We start from the raw sequence: 24840 nt of genomic DNA, 5'->3' as shown, positions 1-24840 counted from the left end.
GCCAAGAGTCATCCAGAGGTGGTTGGGTTGTTTTGTTGTTTTGGTTTTAATCTCACAGTCTTGACTGGAATGGGAGCTGACCATTGGGTGATCAGAATCTCAGCTTCCTCCCCTGTTAAACGAGGGAGCTAGGCTGGGTGGGGCCTCCCTGTAACTGCCTCACCTGCCCTCCTGCACCACTCCAGAGATCCCAAACAGCCCGAAGTCTGTGATGACCACTTTGCCATTGTCATAGAAGATGTTCTTGGACTTCAGGTCTTTGTGTACGATGCCCTTGGCGTGCAGGTACCCCATGCCCTAGAAGAGAAGCCCACAAACAGGTCAGGTGGAGGCAAGGCCTTGAAGTCCTGAGTCCCAAAGGCTTCTGCACCAGGAAGGCAACTATGATTCTGAAGGTGCCTGATGTGGACACGGCTCCCTCGAGAATGGGAGAATGGGTATTAAAGTGGGGAGGGGGGTGTGTGTCTGTGTCTGTGCGCGCATGCACATTAGGGTGGGACAAGATGGTAGCAAAGGAAGAAACAGTAACAGAAGTGTGTTTCAATGAATGAAGATGGGGGCAGCTAGGTGGTCGGGGATTCAGGAAGACCTGAGTTCAAATGTAGCCTCAAACATTTGACGCTTACTAGCTGTGTGACCCTGGGAAAGTCACTTAACCCTCATTGCCCCACAAAAAAAGGGGGCAGTTACGTGGTACAGTAGATAAAGCACTGGCCCAGGATTCAGGGGGACCTGAGTTCAAATCCAACCTCAGACACTTGACACACTTACTAGCTGTGTGACCCTGGGCAAGTCACTTAACCCTCATTGCCCCACCCAAAAAAAAAAAAAAGAATGAAGACACTGGCATTAATTCCAAGTGATTTTGAAATGAGTTTGATTCAACCCAAGGCTAGTCTACACTATCTGTGACCCTAGGCAATTCACTTAACCTGTTTGCCTCAGTTTCCTCATCTGTAAATGGGGATAATAATAGCATCTCCCTCCAAGGGTTGTTGTGAGGATCAGAAGACAAAATAATAGTAAAGCGCTTGGCACAGCACCTGACACAGGGCAATTGCTTTATAAATGTTAGCATTATTATTTTACAAAGGAGGAAACTGAGGCACAGAGAGATGAATGGCCTGCCCGGGTCACATAGCTTGCAAATGTCAGAGACAGGATTTAAACCCAGACATTCTGACTCCAAGTCCAGAGTTATCCACTACGTCATGGAAAGGGAGGAAAATAGGCATTTTAGGAATTTTCACATATTATTTTAATGCCGACTTTTTTTACTGGGCCAGCAACCAATGAACATTTTTTTTTCTTGGCTGGGATACAACCACGCCTTGCTCTGCCCTGTGACTAGAGTTTTGCAAGACACTGACCAGTATTAGGTCTCCATGAGTCTACAGACCCTCAGTTCAGAAACATCAAAACAGATTAGGGGGGCGACTAGGTGGTGCAGTGGATAAAGCACCGGCCCTGGATTCAGGAGTACCCGAGTTCAAATCAGGCCTCAGACACTTGACACTTACTAGCTGTGTGACCCTGGGCAAGTCATTTAATCCCCATTGCCCCGCAAAACAAAACAAAACAAAAAAAGATTAGGCAAAAGTTGGCTTCTTTATTAAATAATTATGTTAGATACATTTAGAGAGGGGCAGCCTTGTCCTACCCTGGCCAAAGACTAGCTCTGCAGCCAGAGCAAGTGGCACCTCTCGGTGCCCCCAGGAAATTCTCTGAAGATACAAGTGACAGAACTGTGGCATCTGCAGAAGGAGGGTTTTTTTTTTTAACTGAAGAAATCATAGAGCTAGTCTCTCCTCCCTCTCCAAATTATTTATATAGATATAGAGAAGAGGAGGAGGGGAAAGACAAGAAAAGAAGAAACAGAGAGGAGGCAAGTGGGTAAAGGAGAGAGATGGAGGGAGAGGGGGAGAATAGAGAAGGGAGAGGTGGAAGAGGATAGGAGGAAAAAAGAGAGAAGGGAAAGGAAAAGGAGAGAAATGGAAAATGATAGGGGATAGGGAAGAAGAGAGGGAGAGATGGAGGGAGAGAGGGATAAGGAAAAGGGAAGAAAAAAGAAAGGAGAAGGGATAGGAAAGAGATGGAAGTGAGAAGAGATAGTGATAGAAAGAGGAGGGAGGGAAGAAGTGAAAGGAAAAGAAAGGAAAGATGGAAGGCGAGGAAGAGAAGGGGGGGCAGCTAGGTGGCGCTAGTGGATAGAGCACCGGCCCTGGATTCAGGAGGACCTGAGTTCAAATCTGGCCTCAGACACTTAACACTTACTAGCTGTGTGACCCTGGGCAAGTCACTTAATCCTCATTGCCTCATCCAAAAAAAAAAAAAATTCAAGTATTGAAAAAATGAAACAAACAGTCCCTGCCTGCCCTCAAGGGTCTTACAATCTATTTCACACTTTCCGCTCACCAGGCATGGCCAATGAGGGGAGGCACAAGCTGAAAAAGCCATATTCCATAGGAAAAGTGGCCAAATGGGGATTTTACCCGCTTACCTTGATGACCTCCTGAGCAATCTGCCTGGTTTTGTTGATATCCAGGCTTGTCTTGGGATCCCTCACAAACGAGTGAAGCGTCCGCCCTTTACAGAAACTGTAGGGGAGTGAAAGGGAGATGGGAGAGAGAGAAAGAACCCGTGAGCAGCTGTCCTCCTCTGGACAATGAGAGGGCTGGTCCAGATGGGATCCCGGGTCTCTTCCAGTTCTAACATCTTCTGAGTGGCAGACAGAGAGGTCTGGTGAAAAGAGAACTGCTTCTGGTGTGAGAGGGCTTGGGTCCAAATCCCATCTGATCCCTCCCCATTTACTAGTCCTGTCACCTTCAGCAAGTCACCCAAGCTCCCTGTGACTTGGTTTCTTCCTCTGTAAAAGGAGGGGTGAATGAGGGACAGTAGGAAGATCCTTAAAATTAAAAGTTAAAATCCCACCTTTGATGATTGCTACCTGTGTGACCTTAGGCGGGTTCATTGACATTCCTAGACCTCAGTTTTATCATGAGATGGTTGAACTAGATGGCCTCTGAGGTCCCTTCTAATTCTAGATTGAGAATCCCGTGGTCCTCTTATGGGTCATATTTATAGGCTTGGTAAAGCCTATGAATCGAAAGTGATTTTTATTCCCATTTTACAGATGAGGAAATTGAGACCGGCTGAGGTTAAGTGACTTGTCAAGGGTCATACGAATTGTGTTGGAGAGAGGGTTTAAAGTCAGAATGTCTAAAAAGATATATATATGAATGAATAGAGATAAAGTCCTAAAGTCTGAACTCAGGTGTTCCTGATTCTAGGGTCTCTGATAGCTGGCTACTCTCTCTTTACCTTTAATTAAAGTTTTCTGCAAATTAAAAAAGGTTGGCATTCCTGCACTGGCCACTAGGGGGCACCTCAGAGCACAGAGTGCTGGGCCTGAAGTCAGGAAGACTCATCAAGATGAACTGAAATTTGACCTCAGACACTTAGATTGGGTTCGCTGTTCTAGCTTGTTGAGATTTTCTTAGATCTTGGCCCTACTATTCATATTTAGTTATACAATAGCTTGTGACCCAATCTAATAAGATGAAGGGCAGCTAGGTGGCACAATGGATGGACTGCCAGGAAGACTCCTCTTCTCAGCCTCAGACACTAGCTGTGTGACCCTGGGCAAGTCACTTCACTGTTTGCCTCCATCTCCTCATCTGTCAAATGAGATGGAGAAGGAAATGGCAAAACCACCCCAGTCTTTTTGACAAAAAAAAACCCAAATGGGGTCAGGAAGAATAGGACACACACACACACACACACACACACACACTGAACATTCCTTCACTAAGCTCAAGGGAACAAAGTAACAATCAATTCATGTCACTGAAGCAGCTAGGTGGCAGAGTGGACAGGATGCTTGATCTGAGCTCAGGAAGACTCAAGTTCGAATCCAGCCTCAGACACTTACCAGCCATGTGATATTAGAGGGATCATTGAAGCTCCCTCACCCTCAGTTTCCTCACCTGTGAAATGGGAATAATTGATAGCACCTGCTTCAGGCTGTTGTAAAGCTCAAATGAGATGATGCAAACCTTTCCTCCAATCAATTACCTTCTATGTCCTTTGTATGTCATCTAGATATATCCAGATGTTTTCATGCTGCTTCCCCCACCTTCCCCCCGCCCCTGCCCCAGACACTGTAAGCTTCCTGAAGCCAGGGACTGTCTTGTTTTTGTTCAGGGTCCAGAAGAGTGTCTAACACACAGTGGGTGCTCAATAAATGCTCATTGCTTGGTTGATCTGCAGACTCATTCTCTCCACCCACACAGATAACAACCTTCCCCAAGACTTAGCGGGCCTATAAGTATTGCTGTCCACCCCTCTTTGGCCAGCCTGGTGATAGCTGCCTCTCTTTGTTTAGTGCTTGGACAACAGAGAAGCCTTTCCAACATGGAAGAATCTTCTCATATTCCACACTGGAATAGCCTCTGAAAATCCAGGCTCCCTTTCACCTTCACTAAGGAAAGACGACTATGGATAGAGGTGAGAAACCTTTATTTTTAAAAATAAGCTTCGGGGAGCAGCTAGGTGGCACAGTAGATAAAGCACCGGCCCTGGATTCAGGAGGACCTGAGTTCAAATCCAGCCTCAGACACTTGACATTTACTGGCTGTGTGACCCTGGGCAAGTCACTTAACCGCAATTGCCTCACCAAAAAGAAAAAAAATTCTATTAAAAAAAAACCCAACAACCTTACATTTTTAAAAATCCATGCATGGGGGCGGGTGGGGATAAGAGGTTGAATTTCAAAGAAGTCAGTGTAGAAGTTTCAGGGGCTCTGCTTGCAATATGATACAATCAAATAAAACAACACCCTTGTTAAACAGCTACTGTAGGCTGATTTCTGTACTAGTTGCTGGGTGAGAAACAAAGTTTTAATTAGCTGTGGTTCCTGCCCTCATAGAAGAAACAGTCTAGGAAAGAGATGAGACAACAGCATAGAAATAATACATGATATTCTCCAATAAGTCTGCCCGAGCTTTAGTAAATTCTTACTAAGGTTTTAATAAGCTTTAATAAGAGCTAGAATAAGTTCATCCAGAGCTTTCTGAGGCCTGCAGGAGGGCTAAGGCTAATGTCAACCACAAAAATCCCTAAGTCAAGAAGGACTTTTAGTGGAGACCTCTGTTTCTAGGAAGGAGTTTTTTAAAAATCAAAAATCAAAACACCATTCGGAAAGAGCCTGTTTTAAAAAATTTTCTAGGGAATGAAATTCTTTTTGGAACCTTGCTATATGAAAGAAGGGGAAAGGGAATATGCATTTATTAAATGCCTACTATGTGCCAGGCATTGTGATAAGGGTTTTTTCTAAATATTATCTCTTTTGATCCTCACAGTAACCCTGGGAGATAGGTGCTATTATCCCCATTTTACAGTTGAGAGAAGTTAAGTGGCTTGCCCAAGGTCACAGGGCTAGTAAGTGAGGTGAAATTTGAACTCAGGTCTTCCTGACTCCTTGCCCAGGTCTCTATCCACCTTGCCACCCAGCTGCCTCCAAGGCCTACAATGTCAAAAAGTATACACCATAATATTGAGACCAAGGGCCTAAAGAAGAAATATGAGAATGTACTTCTTTCCCTCTTTGCAAAGGTAGGGGGACTATGGGTATGGAACAGAGCATATGATACTGGACTTGTTGACATGTTGGTTAATTTTGCTAAGCTGTTTTTTCTTTAAAAAAAAACTTTGGAGGCAGCTAGGTGGTGCAGTGGATAGAGCACTGGCCCTGGAGTCAGGAGGACCTGAGTTCAAATCCAGCCTCAGACACTTAACACTTACTAGCTGTGTGACCCTGGGCAAAGTCACTTAACCCCAATTGCCTCACTAAAAAAACAAAACAAAACAAAACAAAAATAACTTTGGGGCAGCTAGGTGGCTGTGGATAAAGCACTAGCCCAGGATTCAGGAGGGTCTGAGTTCAAATCCGGCCTCAGACACTTGACAATTACTAGCTGTGTGACCCTGGGCAAGTCACTTAACCCTCAATGCCCCACAAAAAAACAAACACAAAAACAAACACAAAAACAACTTTGTTAATAAGAGATGACTCTGTAGATGAGGAGAGAGATGGATATACTGGGAAATGAAGATGATATAGGAACAAAGGATACCAATAAAATTAGGTTTTAAAAAGTGAGCCGGGGCCCACAGGCCCCTCTGCCTACCTGGTGATGATGGCGAGGTGGGGCGGATTCATACAAGCCCCCATGAAGAGCACCACATTCTCGTGCCGCGTCTGCCTGTAATTCATCACCTCCTTCTTGAAGAGCTTGAGATGGTCCTGGTTGTTGCCGTCGATCTCCAGAAGGCGGATGGCCACCTCCCCGTGCCACCTGCCCCGGTAGACCTTCCCCCACCGTCCCTGCCCGATGGGCTCCCCCAGCTCCACCTGCTCAAAGGGAATGTCCCACTCCTGCAGGTAGACGCTGGTCTTGCTGGCCTTGCGAGAGATCATCCCCTTCCACGGCTTCCGCGAGTTTGGGAGGTCATCTAGCTCGTCCTCGTCGTCCTCCAGCTCCGACTTACTTGCCTCTTGTTCCTCCACCTGGCGGGAAAACCCAACCAGACGAAGACGCCCTGAGCCGGAGAAGAGGCTGCGTGGTGCAGTGAGGGAGCCGCTGGCCCTGACCTCAATACCAATCCAGGCTCGGCCTCTGAGGGACCTTGTACAAGTCCCACCCCTAATTCGGGTCTCAGCTGGGTTGTATTCCATGAGCCTGCGGGCTCCTTCCAACCCCAGCATTCCATGTTCCGTGATCTGTCAGTGACTAAGGAGTAGTGTTTGAGAATTATAGAAGGTTTTGCTAGTGGCCACAGCAAAGAGGAAGAATGATCAATTCAGGGGGTTTTGGGGTCGATATTTTTATTATTCAACTGTTTCTGCCTTTTAGGCCACTAGTAAATCACAGTCTCTCTACCTTTCACAAGCCATATCTTATATCCAGAAGCCAGGCTGTATAGCATTATTATTATTGTTGTTGTTGTTGTTTTTTAATAACATTTATATACAATGTGCCAGGCACTGTGCTAAGTGCTTTACAATTATTATCTCATTTGATCCTCACAACAACTTTGTGAGGTAGATGCTGCTATTATCTCTATTTTACTGATGAGGGTGGTGAGGCAGACAGAAGTTAAATGACTTGCCCAGGGTCACACAGCTAGTAAGTGTCTGAGGCCATATCTGAACTCAGGTCTTCCTGACTCCAGGCCTGGCACTCTATCCACTTCACCACCTAGCTACCAATGCATAGGATCTGGGTTCAAATTGGTCTTAAGGAAACAGCAAAGCAGAGAAGCGGAGGGGTCACTGGACTTGGACTCAAGATTCTAATCCTGCCTTAGACATTTATTAGCTGTATGACCTTGGGCAAATCACTTCACCTCTTCCTCATGTGAAAAATGCCTCTCAGAGTTGTTATGAGGATCAAATGAGATAACATATATAAAAATGCTTTGCAAACCTTAAGGAGCTACATAAATGTTAGCTATCAGTATTAAGGATAAACACATAATTATTACACCCATTACTCTGATAGTGACATTAAGGTATGAATGGGGAAGGGGAGGGGCACATTCGACCTAGGGACCCCTGCTGTGCCATTGGCAAGCTCACCTCTGTTTCGTGGTCCTCTGCCACGCTGGCTTTCGGGTGGTCATTGACCCTGGGGAGAGAAGGATTAATCAAAGAAAGTTAAAGGCAGATCATTCCGGTTTTCATGGTGATGGAAAGCTAAACTGTAACCAAGTAGAGATTTGGAGATCTCTGCCTGGTCCCCCCAAGGAAAAACTGTGATTCCCAACGTCAGATAACTGTCTATGGCCAAGTTACGAAATGTTTCTGGAGAAAACACATTTTTCATCCCCCTCCTTTTTCCCAGTTCACCTCTGAAAGATACAGTAGCATTCGGGTCCACTTTGAGATACTTAGGGAGGTTAAAAAAACAAAAAACAACCCACAGGATTAAAATGAGGAGACCAGGGTTTCAGCCTCAGCTCTCCTACTACTTATTGTGTGTGTGACCTTGGGAAAGTCACTTTCCCAAATATGGGCTTGTTTCTCTCTCCTTAAAAGGAGGGGGCTGATATGGAGAATAATGTATACAATAAGAACAACAATGCAAAAACAAGCAACTTCAAAAGACTTAAGAACTTTGACTGATGCAATGTCCACTTAATGATTCCAGATTCTATGATGAGGTTCACCACTCCCCCTCCAGAGAGAGAGGCTAATGGACTCCAGATGTAGAATGTTTTGTCTGACTGAGAATATTTGTTCCAACGGTTGTTTGTTTTTGGGGGGGTTTTTTGTTTAAAATTTTATTATTATTATTATTATTATTTTGGTGAGGCAATTGGGGTTAAGTGACTTGCCCAGGGTCACACAGCTAGTAAGTATTAAGTGTCTGAGGCTGGATTTGAACTCAGGTCCTCCTGACTCCAGGGCCAGTGCTCTATCCACTGCACCACCTAGCTGCCCGTTTGTTTTTTCCCTTTCTATTAAATTGGGTGTGGAGTGGGAGGGAGAGAAAATAAATGCTTGTGAATTGGAAAACAAAAAAATAAAATGAGGGAGTTGACTCAGATTGGTGGGGTCTTTTGTAGCTCTCTCTCCCACATCACAGTCATAGTATCCCACAAGGCCCTTCAATGTTATAGGTGGGCAACAGAGAGAAACAACACCACTGCTCTCCAGTTGGCTGAATGAACATTAGGCCAATAAGCCATTTTTTGGCCACCAAAGTGGGTAACTTGTTCCAATGTCTACCTTGAGAAGGAAGCTTGACTTTAATTTGCTGGTATCAACTCCACAAATACACAGGTAGGAAGAGGAAGAGGAAGAGGAAGAGGAAGAGGAAGAGGAGTAGGAGGAGTAGGAAGAGGAAGAGAAAGAGGAAGAGGAAAGTTTAACCCACAAGCCTGCTACTTTGAAGAAATTGGGGGTTTATTTTTTATTAACTCGGGAAAGGGGGGAGAGAGAGAAAAGCTGATGGAGATTAAGAAATCCCCTGTTGGCTGGAAGGAGGGATATGAAGGTGCAGTAGATGCTTACCGCGTCTCTTCAGTTGCATCAGGGACTTGGGGCGCTTGTGGTGGGGTGGAAATGTCTAGATAAAACAAAAAAACATTAACACTAAGAATGAGGGGGCACGTTTCCCATTCACTGAAGGTCAAGGGGGTAGAGCAGGGGTGGAACCTTTGTTTGAAAATCATTTCTTAATTGGTTTCTTTCTCTTAAACCATGACATACCCCAAAGAAAAGACTTGATAGACTTATTTCCATGTCCCCCATGCATTGCACTACAATAAAAGCACATTTTTGAAGTTAACTGACCAATCAACAAACATTTATTAATCACCACACACCAGACTAAGAGGCAGTGGATGGAGACAGGCCTTGAAGGTAAGAAGGCCTGGGTTCAAATCCTTCTTCTGACCCATAGTGGCTGTGTAACTCTGGGCAGGTTGCTCAACTTCCTTGGGCATGTGTAAAAGGAGAGGCTTGGGGGGCTGGGATGCAGCTAGGTGGTGCAGTGGATAGAGCACCAGCCCTGGATTCAGGAGGACCTGAGTTCAAATCCGGCCTCAGACACTTTACACTTACTAGCTGTGTGACCCTAGGCAAGTCACTTAACCCCTATTGCCTCACCAAAAAAAAAAAAAAAAAAAAGGAGAGGGTTGGGCTGGCTAGCCTGATGCTACAACCCAACCCCACTGCTCGTACTCTGACACTGAACCTCATTCCCACCCACCAAGACTGCTGCCATAACAACCCAACAGATCTTCCTGACTCTACTCTTTCCTCCCTTCAAGGCTCCTTCTGGACGAATCTTCTTTATTGTAGAAAGCTGGTCAGGTTATTCATTTGCTCAAGACAGATTCTTTGCCTCTATTCTACTCACTCACCATGACTTAAGAAGTCATGGTGTTGGGCACGATGGTGCACCCTGTAATCCCAGCTACCAGAGAGGCTAAAGCTGTCAGATCTCTCTTGAGCTCAGAAGTTGTCTTGGCTAATCTGATTGGGTCTCTGCTCTTTGTCATCACCAATATATAAATCCCTGAGTGGGGGGGAGGGAGGAGGGTCACCAGGTTGTCTTCAGAGGGGCAGACCAGCCCAAGCTAATCAGTACTGGGATACTTGTTATAGTAAGTACCCCATGAAGAGTCTAGGTATTTCCAACCTGGGAAAGATGGAGAGACCTCATCTTTAAAAGGAAAGAAAAAACATTTTTTCTTTTTTGGGGGGTGAGGTAATTGGGGTTAAGTGACTTGCCCAGGGTCACACAGCTAGTAATTGTCAAGTGTCTGAGGCCAGATTTGAACTCAGGTCCTCCTGAATCCAGGGCCAGTGCTTTATCTACTGTACCACCTAGCTGCCCCCATATATAAAGTCTTTAAGGTACGGAGAAGTATGCAGTCTAAGCAGAATATTATATAAGAACCAAGAAATCTGAATTTTAGTCTTTGCTGTGATACTAACTGGCTGCCTCACTGGGCTATATAGCATCATAGATATGGAACAGGAAGGGACAATCAATGTCTAGTTAAACTTCTCACTTTAAAGATGAGGAACAGAGTCTCAGAGAGAAGTGATTTTCCTAAGGTCACAAGGCCTCTGCTTCCAAATTCAGCACTCTTTCCTCAAATCTGAATGTCACCTCCTCTGTAAATAGGGTGGGGGGAGACTGAGGAAGATAGCGTAGCCCTGTGGTTAGACCAGGCTTCTTTACTTAAAAAGGGAAGATGGCGACAATTCAGAGTGACTAATGAATCTCCATGAGTACAAGCTTTGAGTTTGAGGAAATTCGGCCAATTCTTCCAACCTGTAATTGAGCCTTATCTGGCTCACTTAACAGAATCACAGAGTTGGAATGGATCTCAGAAGTCATCTAGTCCCACCTGTCCCTCAACAAGTCTCCCCACAACAGACCAGACAAATGGACATCCAGCCTTTGGATGGAAACAGCCAATGAGAATGTTCCCAACTAAGCGCCCTTCTCGGACAGCACAGTCCATGACTGGGTAGCTCTAATTGTCAGAAAGTTTCTTCCTAGGATTGTAGAGCTAAAACTGGAATCATCTAGTCTAATCCCCTCCTTTTATAGATGAAGAAACTGAAGGCCAGGGAGAGGAAAAGAATCGCTCAGGTCATACTGGTAGTAATGGGCAGATCTGGGATTTGAACTCGGTTCTGAGATCCCTAGTTCAATAGCACTGACCCATGTCAACTACACCATACCATGTCAATTGCATTGTACCATATCGAATGTACTGACTCATGTCAGTTGTACTGTACCAAGTCAAATGTAATATACCATGTCAATTGCACTGAGCCATATCAATTATACCATACCATGTCAATTGCATTGAGCCATATCAATTGCATTTCACTATGTCAATTGCACTGAGCCATGTCAATTGCATTGGGCCAAGTCAATGTACTATACCACCTCAATTCCACTGAACCATGTCAATTGCACTGAGCCATGTCAATTGCACTAAACTGCTGTTGTACCAAAACCTCTCACAGACTCAGTTTCCTCGTCTGTAAAATGAGGGTGCTGGCCTAATGGGTCCCTTACAGCTCTAAACCTTCGAGCCTGTGATCCTAAATTTGCCTCTTTGTAACTTCCACCCATTGCTCTTTGTTCTGCCCTCTGGAAAGGGCAGAAACCAAATTCTTCTTCCATAGGCCAGTTTTTCATTTGCTTGTTTCTCCCCACCCCCAGCTGTCTCTTCTCCAGGCTGAACAACCCCAGCTCCCTCAGACAATCCTCCTATGCCACCAATCCAATGCCCTTCACCACACTGAGTGCCCTCCTTCCAAGGCTCTCCAAGTTTACCACCCTCCTTCCTAAAATGTGGCATCTGGAAAAGAACACATCTTTCTTCCTCTGTAAAATGGGAATTAGTCACTGAGAATGATCTCAAAGCTCCTCTCTGCTTTGCCATTCTGAGACCCAGGAGCAGGTAACATTTCACTGATACCAGCAGGGGCTGAAAGAGCGAGTCTATTCGGACACTGCTCCTTAGCACCACCCAGTGTCCGGTAGCCAAGGAATTTCCTGTTTAAAGTTTTTTTCCCTGGATGCTATAGGATGATGCATCACAGACTAAATGGCAAGTATTTCCCCATTACATTCCACAGTCTAACTGTGGAATCCAATTGACTAATGTGGTGTAGGAGTGAAAGTATCGAACTTAGAGTCACAAGCCTTGAGTTCAAATACCGACTCTACTTACTTCCTGGGTGACCATGGTAAGTTCTTAACCTCTCTGGGACTCAAGTTCCCTCCTCTGTAACAGGAAGAGGTTGGGTCTAGGTGGTTTGAGGCTCCTTTCAGTTATAAAGCTTTGATCCTCTAATTAAAAACTGTGCTTGGCCTAATTATCGGGACCCTTATACATGCAATTGCTCTGAAATCCTTTTTGTGATCTGGAGCTATTCCCCATGGTGGCCAGTAGGTGGCACTCTGCAGCAAGTCTACGGCTGTATATGGATTTCCCATGGGCATCTTCCCCTCTAACCTCCCCCTCCCCTTTGCCTAATTCCTCTCATTCATTTTGAGGGTACCACCACCTTTCAAGACCCCCTGGTAACCTGGAAATCATCGCCAGCTCTTCCTGCCTCCAAAAGGCAGGTAGGTGGCACAGTGGATATAGCACCAAGGCTCACTCCAAGGACTTCCTCCACCCATCCCACTAGTCCATATTAAGCTCTTCCTTCCTAAATTACCTTCTATTTAGAATAAAAACAGCTGACATTTATATAGCATCTACTACTATGTGCCAGCCACTGTGCCAAGTGTTCTACAAATATTACCTCATTTATTCCTCACGACAACCCTGAGGGATAAGTGCTACATTTTATAGGTGAATGTGGGCAGAGGTAAAGTGACTTGCCCAGGTTCACACAGCTAAAAAGCATCTGAGGCTGGATGTGAACGGGGATCTTTCTGACTCCAGACATATTGATGAAGAAGGCAGCCCTGTAGAGGACAGATTTCTTCCTCGCCTACCCTTTGCATCCTCCATCAGTCATAAGTGCCTGCTCCTTCCTTAATAACTCATGAAGATGGGGGCAGCTAGGTGGCGCAGTAGATAAAGAACTGGCCCTGGATTCAGGAGGACCTGAATTCAAATCTGACCTCAAACACTTGACACTAGCTGTATGACCTTGGGCAAGTCACTTAACCCTCATTGCCCTGCAATAAATAAAACAAACAAACAAACAAACAAATAGATGAATAGATAGACAAATAAATAAATAAATAAGTGTTTTAAAAAATAAATAAAAAATAACTCATGAAGATTTACCAGTTTACCTATGGTATGCTCTGTCCTGCACCATCATGGATGGAGACCATTTTCTTTTGATCTGTCTTTCCATGGCTAGCACCTAGCAGAGTGCCTTGTATATAGTGGGCACTTAATAAATGCTTCTTACAGTGGACTCTATTGGAAACCTTGGTTGAGGTCTTCAAACACAAGCTTGTCAGGGCTATTGCAGAAAAGATTCTTGTTCAGGGACAAGTTAGACTAGATGACCAAGTCCCTTCTGACAGGGAGACTCAGCCTCTAGGAGGCAGAAGGGAGAGAGAAAGAAGAACTAGGGATGACTTCAAGGTTGCAGAGGTGGGGGTCTTGAAGGGTGGTGGTTCCATCAATAGAAATTAGAGGAATTAGGAGAAAGGGAGGGGGAGTTTAGAGGGGAAGGTGAGCTTCATTTTGGACATGTCAGGTTTAAATGAGCAAAGAAGACAACCAGCACACCCCCTGTCATGGCATCAGCCCAAGGACAGGGGATTATGGGTTCTGTTTTATTGTGAGATGCAGTATATGCAGGAAGATCTGGGTTCAAATCCAGCCCCTGACATAGACTGGCTGTGTGACCCTGAGTAAGTCATTTCCTTTCTAAGTGTCTCAGATAATTCTCTAAGACTGTAAGTTGAGGAGTAAATACTGACCTGCTCGGTAGAAGGATTTCCACATACCAATTAAATTACAGGCCCAGCGAGACAAAAAAATGTTGTATTATCAGGAAGGGAAGAGAAGAACTAGTTATTCTGATCTCCTTGTTTAAAGAGGAGGGAAGTGACCTTCTTGAGATCCAGAAGCCTAGTCCCCGGGTCAGCTGACTCTCAGGCCAGGGCTGGGTTGACCACACCTGCTAAGAGGGGAGGGCCCCTCCAGCACCCCTCCTTCCCCCAATACTGGGGTCTAATTCTCATAATCCCACCTGGGGCAATGAGAGCCCTCCAGAGAGAGGCTCGCCCAAGACAGCAAAGGCAGAATTACTCAAGTGACAAGCGAGCGGTTAGTAGAATCCAACGGTCACTCACCTGGGAAGATAAACTGCTGTCTATGATGGATGTAGTGGGCAGCTTGAAACAAAAGAGGAAAGCGAGTCACACAGACAAATGGCAGACACAGCCGGGAGAAGCATGTTGAGAGACATGGTCAGCGGCAGGGGCATGCCTTAAATGACCCAGGTGCATGGCAGTGGCTCAGGCAAGGCTGAATGGGGCTCCTTGCCCACTCCCCACAGAATTCTCAGAGAGAGAGGAGCGGACCAAGGGAGGCCAAGGCCAAGGGAGGAGAGGGTGGATGGTCCAAGGTTCAAAAGCAGCTGAGCTGGCAGAGAAAGGGGGTGGGGGGGGAGAAGGAGCTGTGTGGAAATGGGGACAGGTCCCGAAGCTCCCAGCACTACAGGGTCCTGCAGGATTACCTGTGTGGGAAGAGTGGGGGGGGGGGGGCTTAGAGAGAGGAGACATGGGTCTTAAATTGTGACCATCTGCCCCTCCCCTACTCATCTAAATAAATCTGAGAGATACTGGAACAGGTCACTTGAAAAGGCCTGCCAGATAAGCTCTGCATCTCCCAGGTGAGTCACCAGAATCAGGGTCCGGGCCTCTGCCCCTCTCATCGCTCCTCCCTGAGTCTCACAGCACTCCCCACAATTCCCCTTCTCAGAGTTTAGCTCTCTCAGCACCTCAGTTTCTTATGTATAAAAGAGGAGCTAATTACCCTTCCTCCCCCAAGTTACAGGTGAGTGTAAACCGAGACTGTGCATGAGAAAAGCACCTTGGGAAAGCCACCTGGACAGTCAAGGCATGACCTTCACTACCAACGATGACCTCAACCAAAGAGCAGAGGCTCAGACTTGCTGGTTTTCAAAACAAACTGGTGTTGAGGGTTTCTCGGGGGATCTGTTCATCTTGGTGAGGTTATAAGCAGGTGAGCCTTCATTCGGACTTTGGGTTGTATCTCCCCTCTCTGAGAGGCCTGAAGACATCTCCTAAGGCAGGCTACTTCAATGAGGATGGTGAGTGATTAAGGCCTACTAATGCATCACAGCAACCTCTGTGTTCTGGGTCTATACAAAGCGGGGGACAGTACACATTCAGGGAGAGAGCTCCGGAGAGCTGATTTCAGACCAGAGAAAGGAATCAGAGCTAACAGTAAACCTGGGGTTGGGGGAACCTGTACATTCATGCGGCCTCCCCCTAGGGAGCCCCTAATGATAGGCTGGGAGATGAGAGAGGTGGAGGGAGCAGTGGGTGGGTAGGGAAGGGAGACAGTGTCAGAACCTCAGGAGAGGGGGGAGAGGCAGTGTGTGTGTGTCAGGGCGGGGGGGGGGGTCCCAGGAAAGGAGTGAGGGGATGTGTCAGAACCCTAAGAAAGAAGGGAACCACACAACCCAGGCCCCCTGCAGCCTCAGGCTACCCAAGCATCCCTGGGACTTAATACACCATCATCCTCAATGAGGGGGTGAAGGGGTGGTTAGCAAAAGGCTGCAGCTGCTCAGAAACTGATTTTGAGAAGCAGAAGAGAAAAGCAGGCACCCGTTCATGCTGAGAACATTCGATCTGACATGCGCTCGTGGAGATTTACGTTGGCTCCTAATTTAGGGCCCACAGATTTCAGGCAGCATGCACAAAGTGCTGAGAAGTGAGCTCAGAGGGAAGCTGCTCTCATCCTTCTCCTTCCCTGCCCACCCAATCCTCCGATCTCCAACCCCCCCCTCCCCAATCCCCCCCAAACCAGCCCCGTTCTCCTTCAGGGATGCCAAGGTTGTTGTCCTTCACCTGGAGAGAAGACATCAGACTCTTCGCACTTGGAGACGAGCCAAGGTCTTATTTACACCGTGGCGAGGGCAGTGTAGACCGTAACTGGGGTTAAGGTAGTTTACGGAGAAGCACAGGAGATAACCTCCGTGGGTCAAGAGCACACTCTTGGCTCACAATCCCTTCCACTGCCCCTCACGTGACAACTGGAACAGGCCATTAACAGAGGCCAAGCTGACGCTCCCAGGTGACTCATTCTAAACAGGCGCCTCCCGTATCTCATCCCTTGCCTTTCCGGTCCCACACAACCCACTTGTTAAAGAATGAAATCGGAAGGACAGATCATAGCCAGACATAGGCAAGTCTCGACCAACCCAAAGTCCCCAAGAAGAATGGATGGAGAAAGATCACTGGACACACAGGAGCCCTGGCAGAATCTGCCAAGGCCGACAGGGCTCCCCGAGCATCACACCCTAAGCAGTCACCTGGGAAATTGAACCTGCTGTCCCGCTGGGCCATCGGGGATGGGTTCGGGGGGGTCGTCGCGCTGGGGGGGTTGGAAACCTGGAAGGGCGCTGGGGAGGACGGCGTGGAGGAGGTGGTGGAGGACGGGTTACTGCTGGAGTCGAGGTGGTTCACGGCCGGAGGGTGTTCCTGCAAGACAGGAGGGATTAAATGCGGAGACCCCCACGGTGGGGGCAAGCCAGCTTGGTCACCCAGCAGATCCGCCCATCTGGAGAGGCCTCTCTGTGAACAAAGACACAAAGCTGCCTGGATCGCTAAACTCTCCTCTACTTCTAGACCCCATGAGGCACTGAAAAGGACCCAACTGGATTGTATGAACTACATTGTCTGGGGATCCAGAGAAAGAGGTGGGAATTATGCTGGGTCTTGGAAGACCTAGGGTTTGGATAAGCAAGGAATTGATGTCAGGAGGGAGAAGGAGGGGAAAGAGAGGAGAAGAGGGGGAGGGAGAGAGAGAGGGGAAGAGGGAGGGAGAGGGAGAGAGGGAGGGGAAAGAGAGAAGGAGGGGGGGAGGGAGAGGGGAGAGGGGAAGAGGGAGGGAGAGAGAGGGAGGGAGAAGGAGAGGGGAAGAGGGAGGGAGAGAGAGAGAGGGAGGGAGAGAGAGAGGGAGGGGAAAGAAAGGGGAAGAGGGAGGGAGAGAGAGAGAGGGAGGGGAAAGAGAGAAGGAGGGGGAGGGAGAGGGAGAGGGGAAGAGGGAGGGAGAGGGAGAGGGAGAGAGGGAGGGGAAAGAGAGAAGGAGGCGGGAGGGAGAGAGAGGAGGAATGGAAAGGTACAACATGAGCAAAAGTAAGAGGGTGCAGAAAACCATGAGGAGGGGACAGAGAGGAAATGGGAGACTGGAGCAAATGTTCATGTAAAGGAAATAGAACATATGGGGTAATAATAATATTAATAGTAGTAGGGGCAGCTAGGTGACTCAGTAGATAGAGCACTGGACAGAGTCAGAAGGACCAGAGTTCAAATCCAGCTTCAGATACTTATTAACTGTATGACCCTGGGCAAGTCACTTAACCCTGTTTGCCTCCAAAAGAAAATTTGCAGTTGTCATAGTAATAATAAATAGCTAGCCTATGTGTAGTACTTTAAGAGTTTAAAGCACTTTACAGATGTGATTTCACTTGATCAGTACCAACAGTTCAGGGAGAATCGAATTCAGGCAAGCCCTGAGTGACAGACAAAAGGGTCTGGACCGAAAAGGCCCATATACAGGATGGAGGGAGAAAGTGGAGGCAGCAAGCCAGGGAGGATTTGCCACTGAACAGCCTGACCATGACTTATTATTTTCCGTCAGCTGCCTTTGGTCCCTGCTCAGTTGACTGGGCCTTGGTGGGCTGAGCCAGGGGCAGGAGCCCCCTGTGGTGGCTGAGGCCTTTCCTCTTCCATCTGCATGCATTGACACACAAGTGCCATGGGGGGGGGGTAATGAGGAAACACCACCAGATTGAACTAGCTCAGGAGCCAAGGGCACCCAACACCAGCAGAGTGTGATGGCATCACGGGACATTAAAGAAGACCTGCAAGCCCATATTCAGGATGCAGAGAAAAGCATCTAGCCTGTAGGCCAGGCCCCAGTGAAGGGAGGTCACAGCGTGCCCTCTGGCCCTTGCACAAGGGCAAATTCTCCAACCATACCAGCATTAAATCTATTTGAAGGACATTCCACCGGTTAACCGGCTTGCTAAAAACAGTGATGCGTGGCTCTGGTTGACTGAATAACTGCTCATTTGAGTCCATTGCAAAGGAGACAAGTCTGAATTAGCAAAAAAATTAGCAGAATTATAAACTCATGATGTATGGTATAGGGGTTGAAAAATCATGGCCCGTGGGTCAAATCTGGACCACTGTCTCTTTTTGTATAGCCCCTGAGCTAAGAAGAGTTTTACATTTTAAATAACATTTATCACTTTAAGATTTGCAAAGCATTTCACTGATACTTCAGGGCAGCTGGGTGATGTAGTAGATAGAGCACAGGCCCTGTAGTCAGGAAGAGCTGAGTTCAAATCCCACCTCAGGCTCTTACTAGCTGTGCAATCCTGGGTAAGTCACTTAACTTCTGTTTAATCTTTTGTAAAGGGGGGATAATAACAGCACCTCCTTCCCAGGGTTGTTGTGAGGATAAAATGAGTTACTATTTGTAAAGGTCTTTGCAAACATTTAAGCATTATATAAATGTTAGTTACTATTGTTGTTGTCATAATTATTATTTTTATTGCAAATACTCACAACTATTATTATCATTATTACATCCTCACAACACCTCTTTAAAGTAGGTGCTATTATCATTCTCATTTTATTGATGAGGAAACTGCGGCTGAGAGGGGTTAAATGACTTATCCAAGGTCACACTAGCATCTAAGGCAGGATTTGAATTCAGGTCTTCCTAACTCCAAGTCTAGGACTCTATTCCATCCTTCCTGCTGTGTAGGTTGTCTCCCACTCCTGGAATGCAGGGACCAATCTTCAAACAACACTTAGCATCACAGTGCTTGGCACATGGCCAGATCTTAATAAACGCTTTTTCAATCATTAGTTCATTCTGTCATGGACAAGACGGAGAGATGTGGCCAGATGGAGACAGGGTGAATCGACGGCCTTTGAAGTTCCTTCCATCTCTGAGACTTTGTGATTTAGAGACCCTCTAAATAATAATCACTCATGTGTATTTATCACTTTTAGCATTTCAAAAGACTTGAAAGATTCAAATGCTCTTTTATTATAATCAGATAATGGCCAAAATTCAACCCCAATTCCTCATTGAGCCATGGAAGCAACTCTGGATTCTCAAAGGTTGTGCCCGTGGAAGGTCAGCTCTACCACCTTCTACCAAGGTGGAAATATATTGACTCTTAGTCTTCCGTTGTTTTCAGTCATGTTCCACTCTTGGTGACCCAAGTTGGGGTTTTCTTGGAAAAGATACTGGAGTGCTTTGCCATTTCCTCCTCTCGCTCATTTTTACAGATGAAAAAACTGAAGCAAACAGGGTTAAATGACTTGCCCAGGATCACACAGCTAGTAAGTATCTGAGGATAGATTTGAACTCAGGAAGATGTCTTCCTCATTTCAGACCCAGCACTCTTTGCACCGTGGTGCCACCTAGGGGCCTATTAGAGACCTATAAATGGTTGGCATGATCATCTGCAGACTATCATCACTAGGTGCAAAGACACTTATCCCTCCATGGGCCGCCCACCAGGTAATGGATTTTGGGGGCCACAACAACTCTCAAGGTACAATTACTAAGGAATGAAAACGTTACAATTTGTGTTGGTGGAAAGCACATCTGTGCCCACAAAATGACAATTCCTTGACACACTTTAAGTACAAGTGTGCACATCAATGGCTTTGTTCATTGAACGTTTTCTTAGATTTACTTCAATGCCCAAGTAAGAATCTTCTGTAATCTGGGCATTTTACGCAAATGTATTTTCACAAAGTCATCTCTAAATGGCCTGACTGACCATGAGTGCAAAGCTAAACTGCCCTGGAGCACTTCCACTGGGACCCAGAATTATAGTTTGGAAGGGGGTGGGGGGCTGGGGGTACGTATCCAAACGTGGTGCTTGGCTACAAGATGGAGCTCTGCCTGGGCAATTTCATGCTCTATACAATCAGGGCTGCTCTCTGCCTTACCTTCTTTGTCAGTGCTTTTGGGAGGGTTCCAAAATGGGGCTCTGTTGATCTATCCACTGGGTTGTTGATGTCTGAAGGCACAGATTCTGTCCTCCGTAGTTTAGATACTGGGGAGAAAAACCAGAGTGGGCAAGAGGTCAGTCTCCATAAAAATTTAACCTAGTCTGGAAAAGCGGATGAGAAAAAACCAAGAGACTCACTTGGTAGGAATGATATTCTACAAACAGGGGCTTCTTTTGTGCATTTGTTATGACATTTTAACCTGCAGAGGAAAGAGAACCAAGGGGGGGTCAAGGGGCTCATCTGTTTTGTTTTTGTTTTTATTTTTAATTTTTTTTCATCCTGAACTTAAGCAGCAAATAACACAAGTATTTCAATAGACATAGGAGAAGAGGGGGAAAAAAGATTGTCCATGAAACTGCAGTTTTCGATCATGTACAAATTGCTTTTCTTTTTTAATATAGGATCATTTCAACATTTAACTTTCTTTTTTTTTTTTTAATTGCAGGGTAATGAGGGTTAAGTGACTTGCCCAGGGTCACATAGCTAGTAAGTGTCAAGTGTCTGAGGCCAGATTTGTATTCAGGTCCTCCTGAATCCAGGGCTGGTGCTTTATCCACTGTGCCACCTAGCTGCCCCCTAAACCTTTAACTTTCAAAGCTGTCCCATTTGTCTGTGATCCTTGCTGGCCTTCCTTCTACTCTGCTTGGTGCATTTAAAGAAATGCTTCAACAACTGTTTTTCCTTCCTCCTTCCCTCATTCCTTTTCCCCCTTCTTTCCTCCTTTCCTTCTTTCTTTCTTCTTCCTTCCTTCCTAATCACTTTCTTTCTTCCTCCCTTCTTTTTTTCTTGCTCTCACCCTTTCTCTTTCCTTCTTTTCTTTCTCTTTTTTGTTTCTCTCTCTTTCTCTCTTCTAAATTGAAAATACAAGAAAGAAAATTCTAAGGGCTCTTTCAAAACAACAGTCTTCATGAGACTCCCCTGAAGGCCACATGGGGACATCTGAAATAGTTATAAAGGCCAGAGGCAGTCCTACCAATGATTCAGCCAGGAGTAAGGACCAGAGAGCAACATCTTAGTTTCTTCTCCCCTATGCACAGACCCCAAGCTTCAATGTTCCAAAATGGAGAGTTCCCTGTTATTTTTTTCTGTGCTTTCCTGAGAGGCTAACTACCCTGTCCCTTCCTCCCCTGCCCCACTCCCTTAGCACAGGTGGGCTCCACTTTTGGAACTAATAGAAGCAGACAAATTAGAGGGGGAGCAAAGGGATCTCCTTTAAACCGGGGCAGGCACTAATGGGATAAATTAGAGCCTACCTGTACTGCACCAGGACCCAGGAGCTAAATGGGTCTCAAGGGTGCTCAAGGACTTGTTAAACATTTGAAAGAGAGCCTAGGAGGAGTGAGGAGGAAAAGCTGAAGGAGAAGTAATAAGGAGCTACCAGCAACCAAGGATAAATCCAGAGATCCCTGAAAGCAGAATGGAAATCACAGTGAAAAGGGACAGATCATAAATAGAGTTAGGGGCAGCTAGGTGGCACAGTGGATAGAGCACTGGCCCTGGATTCAGGAGGACCTGAGTTCAAATCCAACCTCAGACCCATGACACTTACTAGCTGTGTGACCCTGGGCAAGTCACTTAACCCCAATTGCCTCACCCCTCCCAAATAATAATAATAATTTTAAAAATATTTTTAAAAATAGAGTTAAAGGGGACCTCAGAGACCAGTGGGTCCAAACCCTTCATTTTGCAGAGATGGAAACTAAGGCTCAGAAACTTGCCCAGGGTCACCCAGGGAGTAAATAGCAAAGGCAGGAATCTAAACCAGATCTTCTTACTCCAGTTCTATTAATAAACCATTTTTATTAGGGGACACGTCTTATTCTTAATAATAAGTTTTTAATTATTGGTTCTTAATTATGATTATTAAAATAGTTCTTAATAATAATAAGACCTAACTTTCCTGTAACACTTGTTATTAGTGAGGGAGCTGGGGCCTATGATTTCACTAGTTTAGGGAACACCTGAGTAAGGAAATTCCTTCTACCAATGCAGGTCAGCGTCTTCTCTGCAAATGATAAGTCTCAAAGTAGGCTAGAGATCTAAGAAGACAAGTGACTTGTCCAGGGTCATAGAGCCCTATCAGTGGTGGGGCTTGACCCCAGTCTTCCTGGGTTTTAGGCCAACTCTAACTGCTGTGCGGGGCAGCTAGGGGGTGCCATAGTATATAGAGCAATGGACCTGGAGTCAGAAAGCTCATCTTCCAGAGTTCAAATCTGGCCTGACACTCACTAGCTGTGTGGCCCTGGACAAGTCATTTCACCCTGCTTGCCTCAGTTTCCTCAACTGTAAAATGAGCTGGAAAACGGAATGACAGACCACTCGAGGATCTTTGACAAGAAAACCCCCAATGGGGACACAAAGCATCAGACACGACTGAAACAATAAACAACAATAACAAATCTGCTTTGCCTCACTGCCTTTCAACATGATTATTTATAATATTGATAAGATAGCTTTTCTTATTGAAAGAGAAGGAAGAGGAAGAAGAGAGGAAAGGAGACCAGGAAGAAGAGAAGAATGTGTATAACATGAATAAGTATTCCCCACAGAGCCAAAGGAATCTGCCCACCTGTCGCGGGCAGATCACCTCCCCACCTGTCCACATCACACCCATGCTCACCTGCAGTGCTTACACTTCACTCCAAACATCATGCTCTTCTGGCACACGTGACAAATTTGGGACAGCCAAGACTTCGTTGAGAACCTGAACAAAATTGAATAACAGCCCATCCCCAAGGTGATGAGATTCGAGCCACGGAGCCCCTTCCTCCCACTCCAGTAAGCCAAACTAAACCCCAGGAAGGTAATTTAAGAGAGGTCTGGGCTGTGGGAGGAGAGAGACAATGATTGATGACTCCAGGAGAGGCCATTTCCACAGAGGAAACTGGGCTGAAGCAGCAGTGGGCCCTGATTCCTAGATAATGATTTGGCCCACAGATTCAAGAGCAAGAGTTAGAATCCCAGTCCTGGAGATGTCAGAGCTTAGGAAGGGCTCAGAGAGTCCGATTCTCTTCTTATACCGAAAAAGAGACTGAGGGTTCAAGAGAGGGGCCATAGCTTGCTCAAAAGAAAGGGGGTTTTCTGATTTCCACTCCAGTGCCTACTCTGCTGTTCTCTATCTCTTTTTTTTTTCCAGACCGGGACCCAAGCTAGTAAACAAACCAAAACCCCTTGCTGGAAGTCTTGTCTGGTCTAACCTTAAACAAGGATTCAGAAGCCTAAAAGCTGAACAGAGGGAAATTGAGGTAATGGACTTTTCGCCATGGGGAAGAGTGACCAAGCACTTTGAGATCCCTCATGGAACTGCCCCCCCCCTCCCCTCCATGGGCCCCAGACCCTGTGGGAAGGAGAACACTTGAGTGGCCACAGCCAACTTTTCTCAGAGCATCTTCAATTGCAGGTGGGCTTACCTATGGGTCACTGAGAGGCCGATGTCTCTTCGTACCGTCTGTGGGGATCCGTGGGGGAGATCTGATGGCAAAGAATGGGGTTTGGGCAAGGTCAGGGGCACCCTCCTCTCATATCAGATGCCGACCTAAGGCTGGGAAGGAAGGTGGGAGGAAGGGGAAGACCAGCTGGCCTCTCTTCTGCCTGGGGGGTGGGGGGGTGTCTCTTGCTCTGCTTCCAGATTTCTCTTAGTGAAATTGTATGTCAACTGCCCCCAACTCCCCCGCCCCTCCCTTTCTCTCCTTTACTGGGGCCGCCATGACATCGTGGTGTCATGAGACACTTAGAATCTCAATCGTCATTGAGATTGCAGCAATCTTAACACAGAAAGTCTCAAAACCCAAAGGAATCACAGATTTCAAGTGAGGGGGGTGGCACGTAGGACATATCCACATATTGGGGACCACAGACTTGGATCTCAAAGACACCTCCCTCCCCCCATTTTACAGATGAGAAGACCGAGGTCCACAGAGGCAAAGAGACAAAGTTCACACAGGTAGTCAATGGCAGCGCTAGGACCTGAACCCCAGGTTAAAGCTTCATAGAATGATAGACTTAGAGCTGGGAAGGACCAGAGAAGCCAGCTAGACCAGGTCCTTCATTTTACAGATTGGGAAACCGAGGCCCACAAAGAGTAGTGACTTGTCTAAGGCCAAAAAAGGTAGTAGATGACAAAGGTATGATATGAACCTAGTGTTCTGAGTTCAAATTCAACAGTTTTTCTACTGTGGGTGGGACAAGGCAAGCCTGGCACCTATAGTAAGTCCCTAATGATTTGCCTTCATTCGTGGTGATGAGATCCCACCATCACAGATTTACAGCTGGATGGGTCCTTCCTTATTGGCCAGAGTCCAACCTCCTCCCATTACAGATGGAGAAACCGAGATTCTGAGGGTAAGTGACCTGCCCAGGGTCACACAGCTAAGAAACATCTCGGGTCTTCCTCCCTCCAAAACCGGCACGGTGCCCCCTAGCCACCTCCCAGGGCTCTTTCCTGCATGCTAAGGTGCCTCCTCACACAGGGCCTTCCTGAGCATGCTTCCCGGGGACTGAGTCAGTTTAGAAGGGAACCTGAGCATGG

General features: G+C 46.5%; 1 protein-coding gene across 8 annotated transcripts in view; it reads right to left on the bottom strand.

The window, feature by feature from the left end:
* Nucleotides 1-24840, bottom strand: part of KSR1 (kinase suppressor of ras 1) — a 224777-nt gene that overhangs the window by 19631 nt on the left and 180306 nt on the right. For 6 of the 8 annotated variants that reach the window (XM_044002780.1, XM_044002777.1, XM_044002774.1 and 3 more), the window contains 11 exons: nt 23723-23783; nt 22933-23016; nt 20450-20511; nt 20250-20356; nt 16580-16748; nt 14370-14411; nt 9077-9131; nt 7640-7688; nt 6189-6568; nt 2501-2597; nt 164-297 (listed from right to left, as the gene is read on the bottom strand). In XM_044002780.1, coding sequence (XP_043858715.1) covers nt 164-297; nt 2501-2597; nt 6189-6568; nt 7640-7688; nt 9077-9131; nt 14370-14411; nt 16580-16748; nt 20250-20356; nt 20450-20511; nt 22933-23016; nt 23723-23783 — 1240 coding nt within the window. The remainder of the gene's footprint in view (nt 1-163; nt 298-2500; nt 2598-6188; nt 6569-7639; nt 7689-9076; nt 9132-14369; nt 14412-16579; nt 16749-20249; nt 20357-20449; nt 20512-22932; nt 23017-23722; nt 23784-24840) is intronic. The other 2 variants (XM_044002776.1, XM_044002775.1) reach the window with 1 other exon arrangement.

The sequence above is a fragment of the Dromiciops gliroides genome, chromosome 4 (assembly GCF_019393635.1).
Source record: "Dromiciops gliroides isolate mDroGli1 chromosome 4, mDroGli1.pri, whole genome shotgun sequence".
NCBI lineage: Eukaryota > Metazoa > Chordata > Mammalia > Microbiotheria > Microbiotheriidae > Dromiciops > Dromiciops gliroides.
Note: the sequence above shows the minus strand (reverse complement) of the source record. Positions and strands in the feature narration are given on the sequence as shown.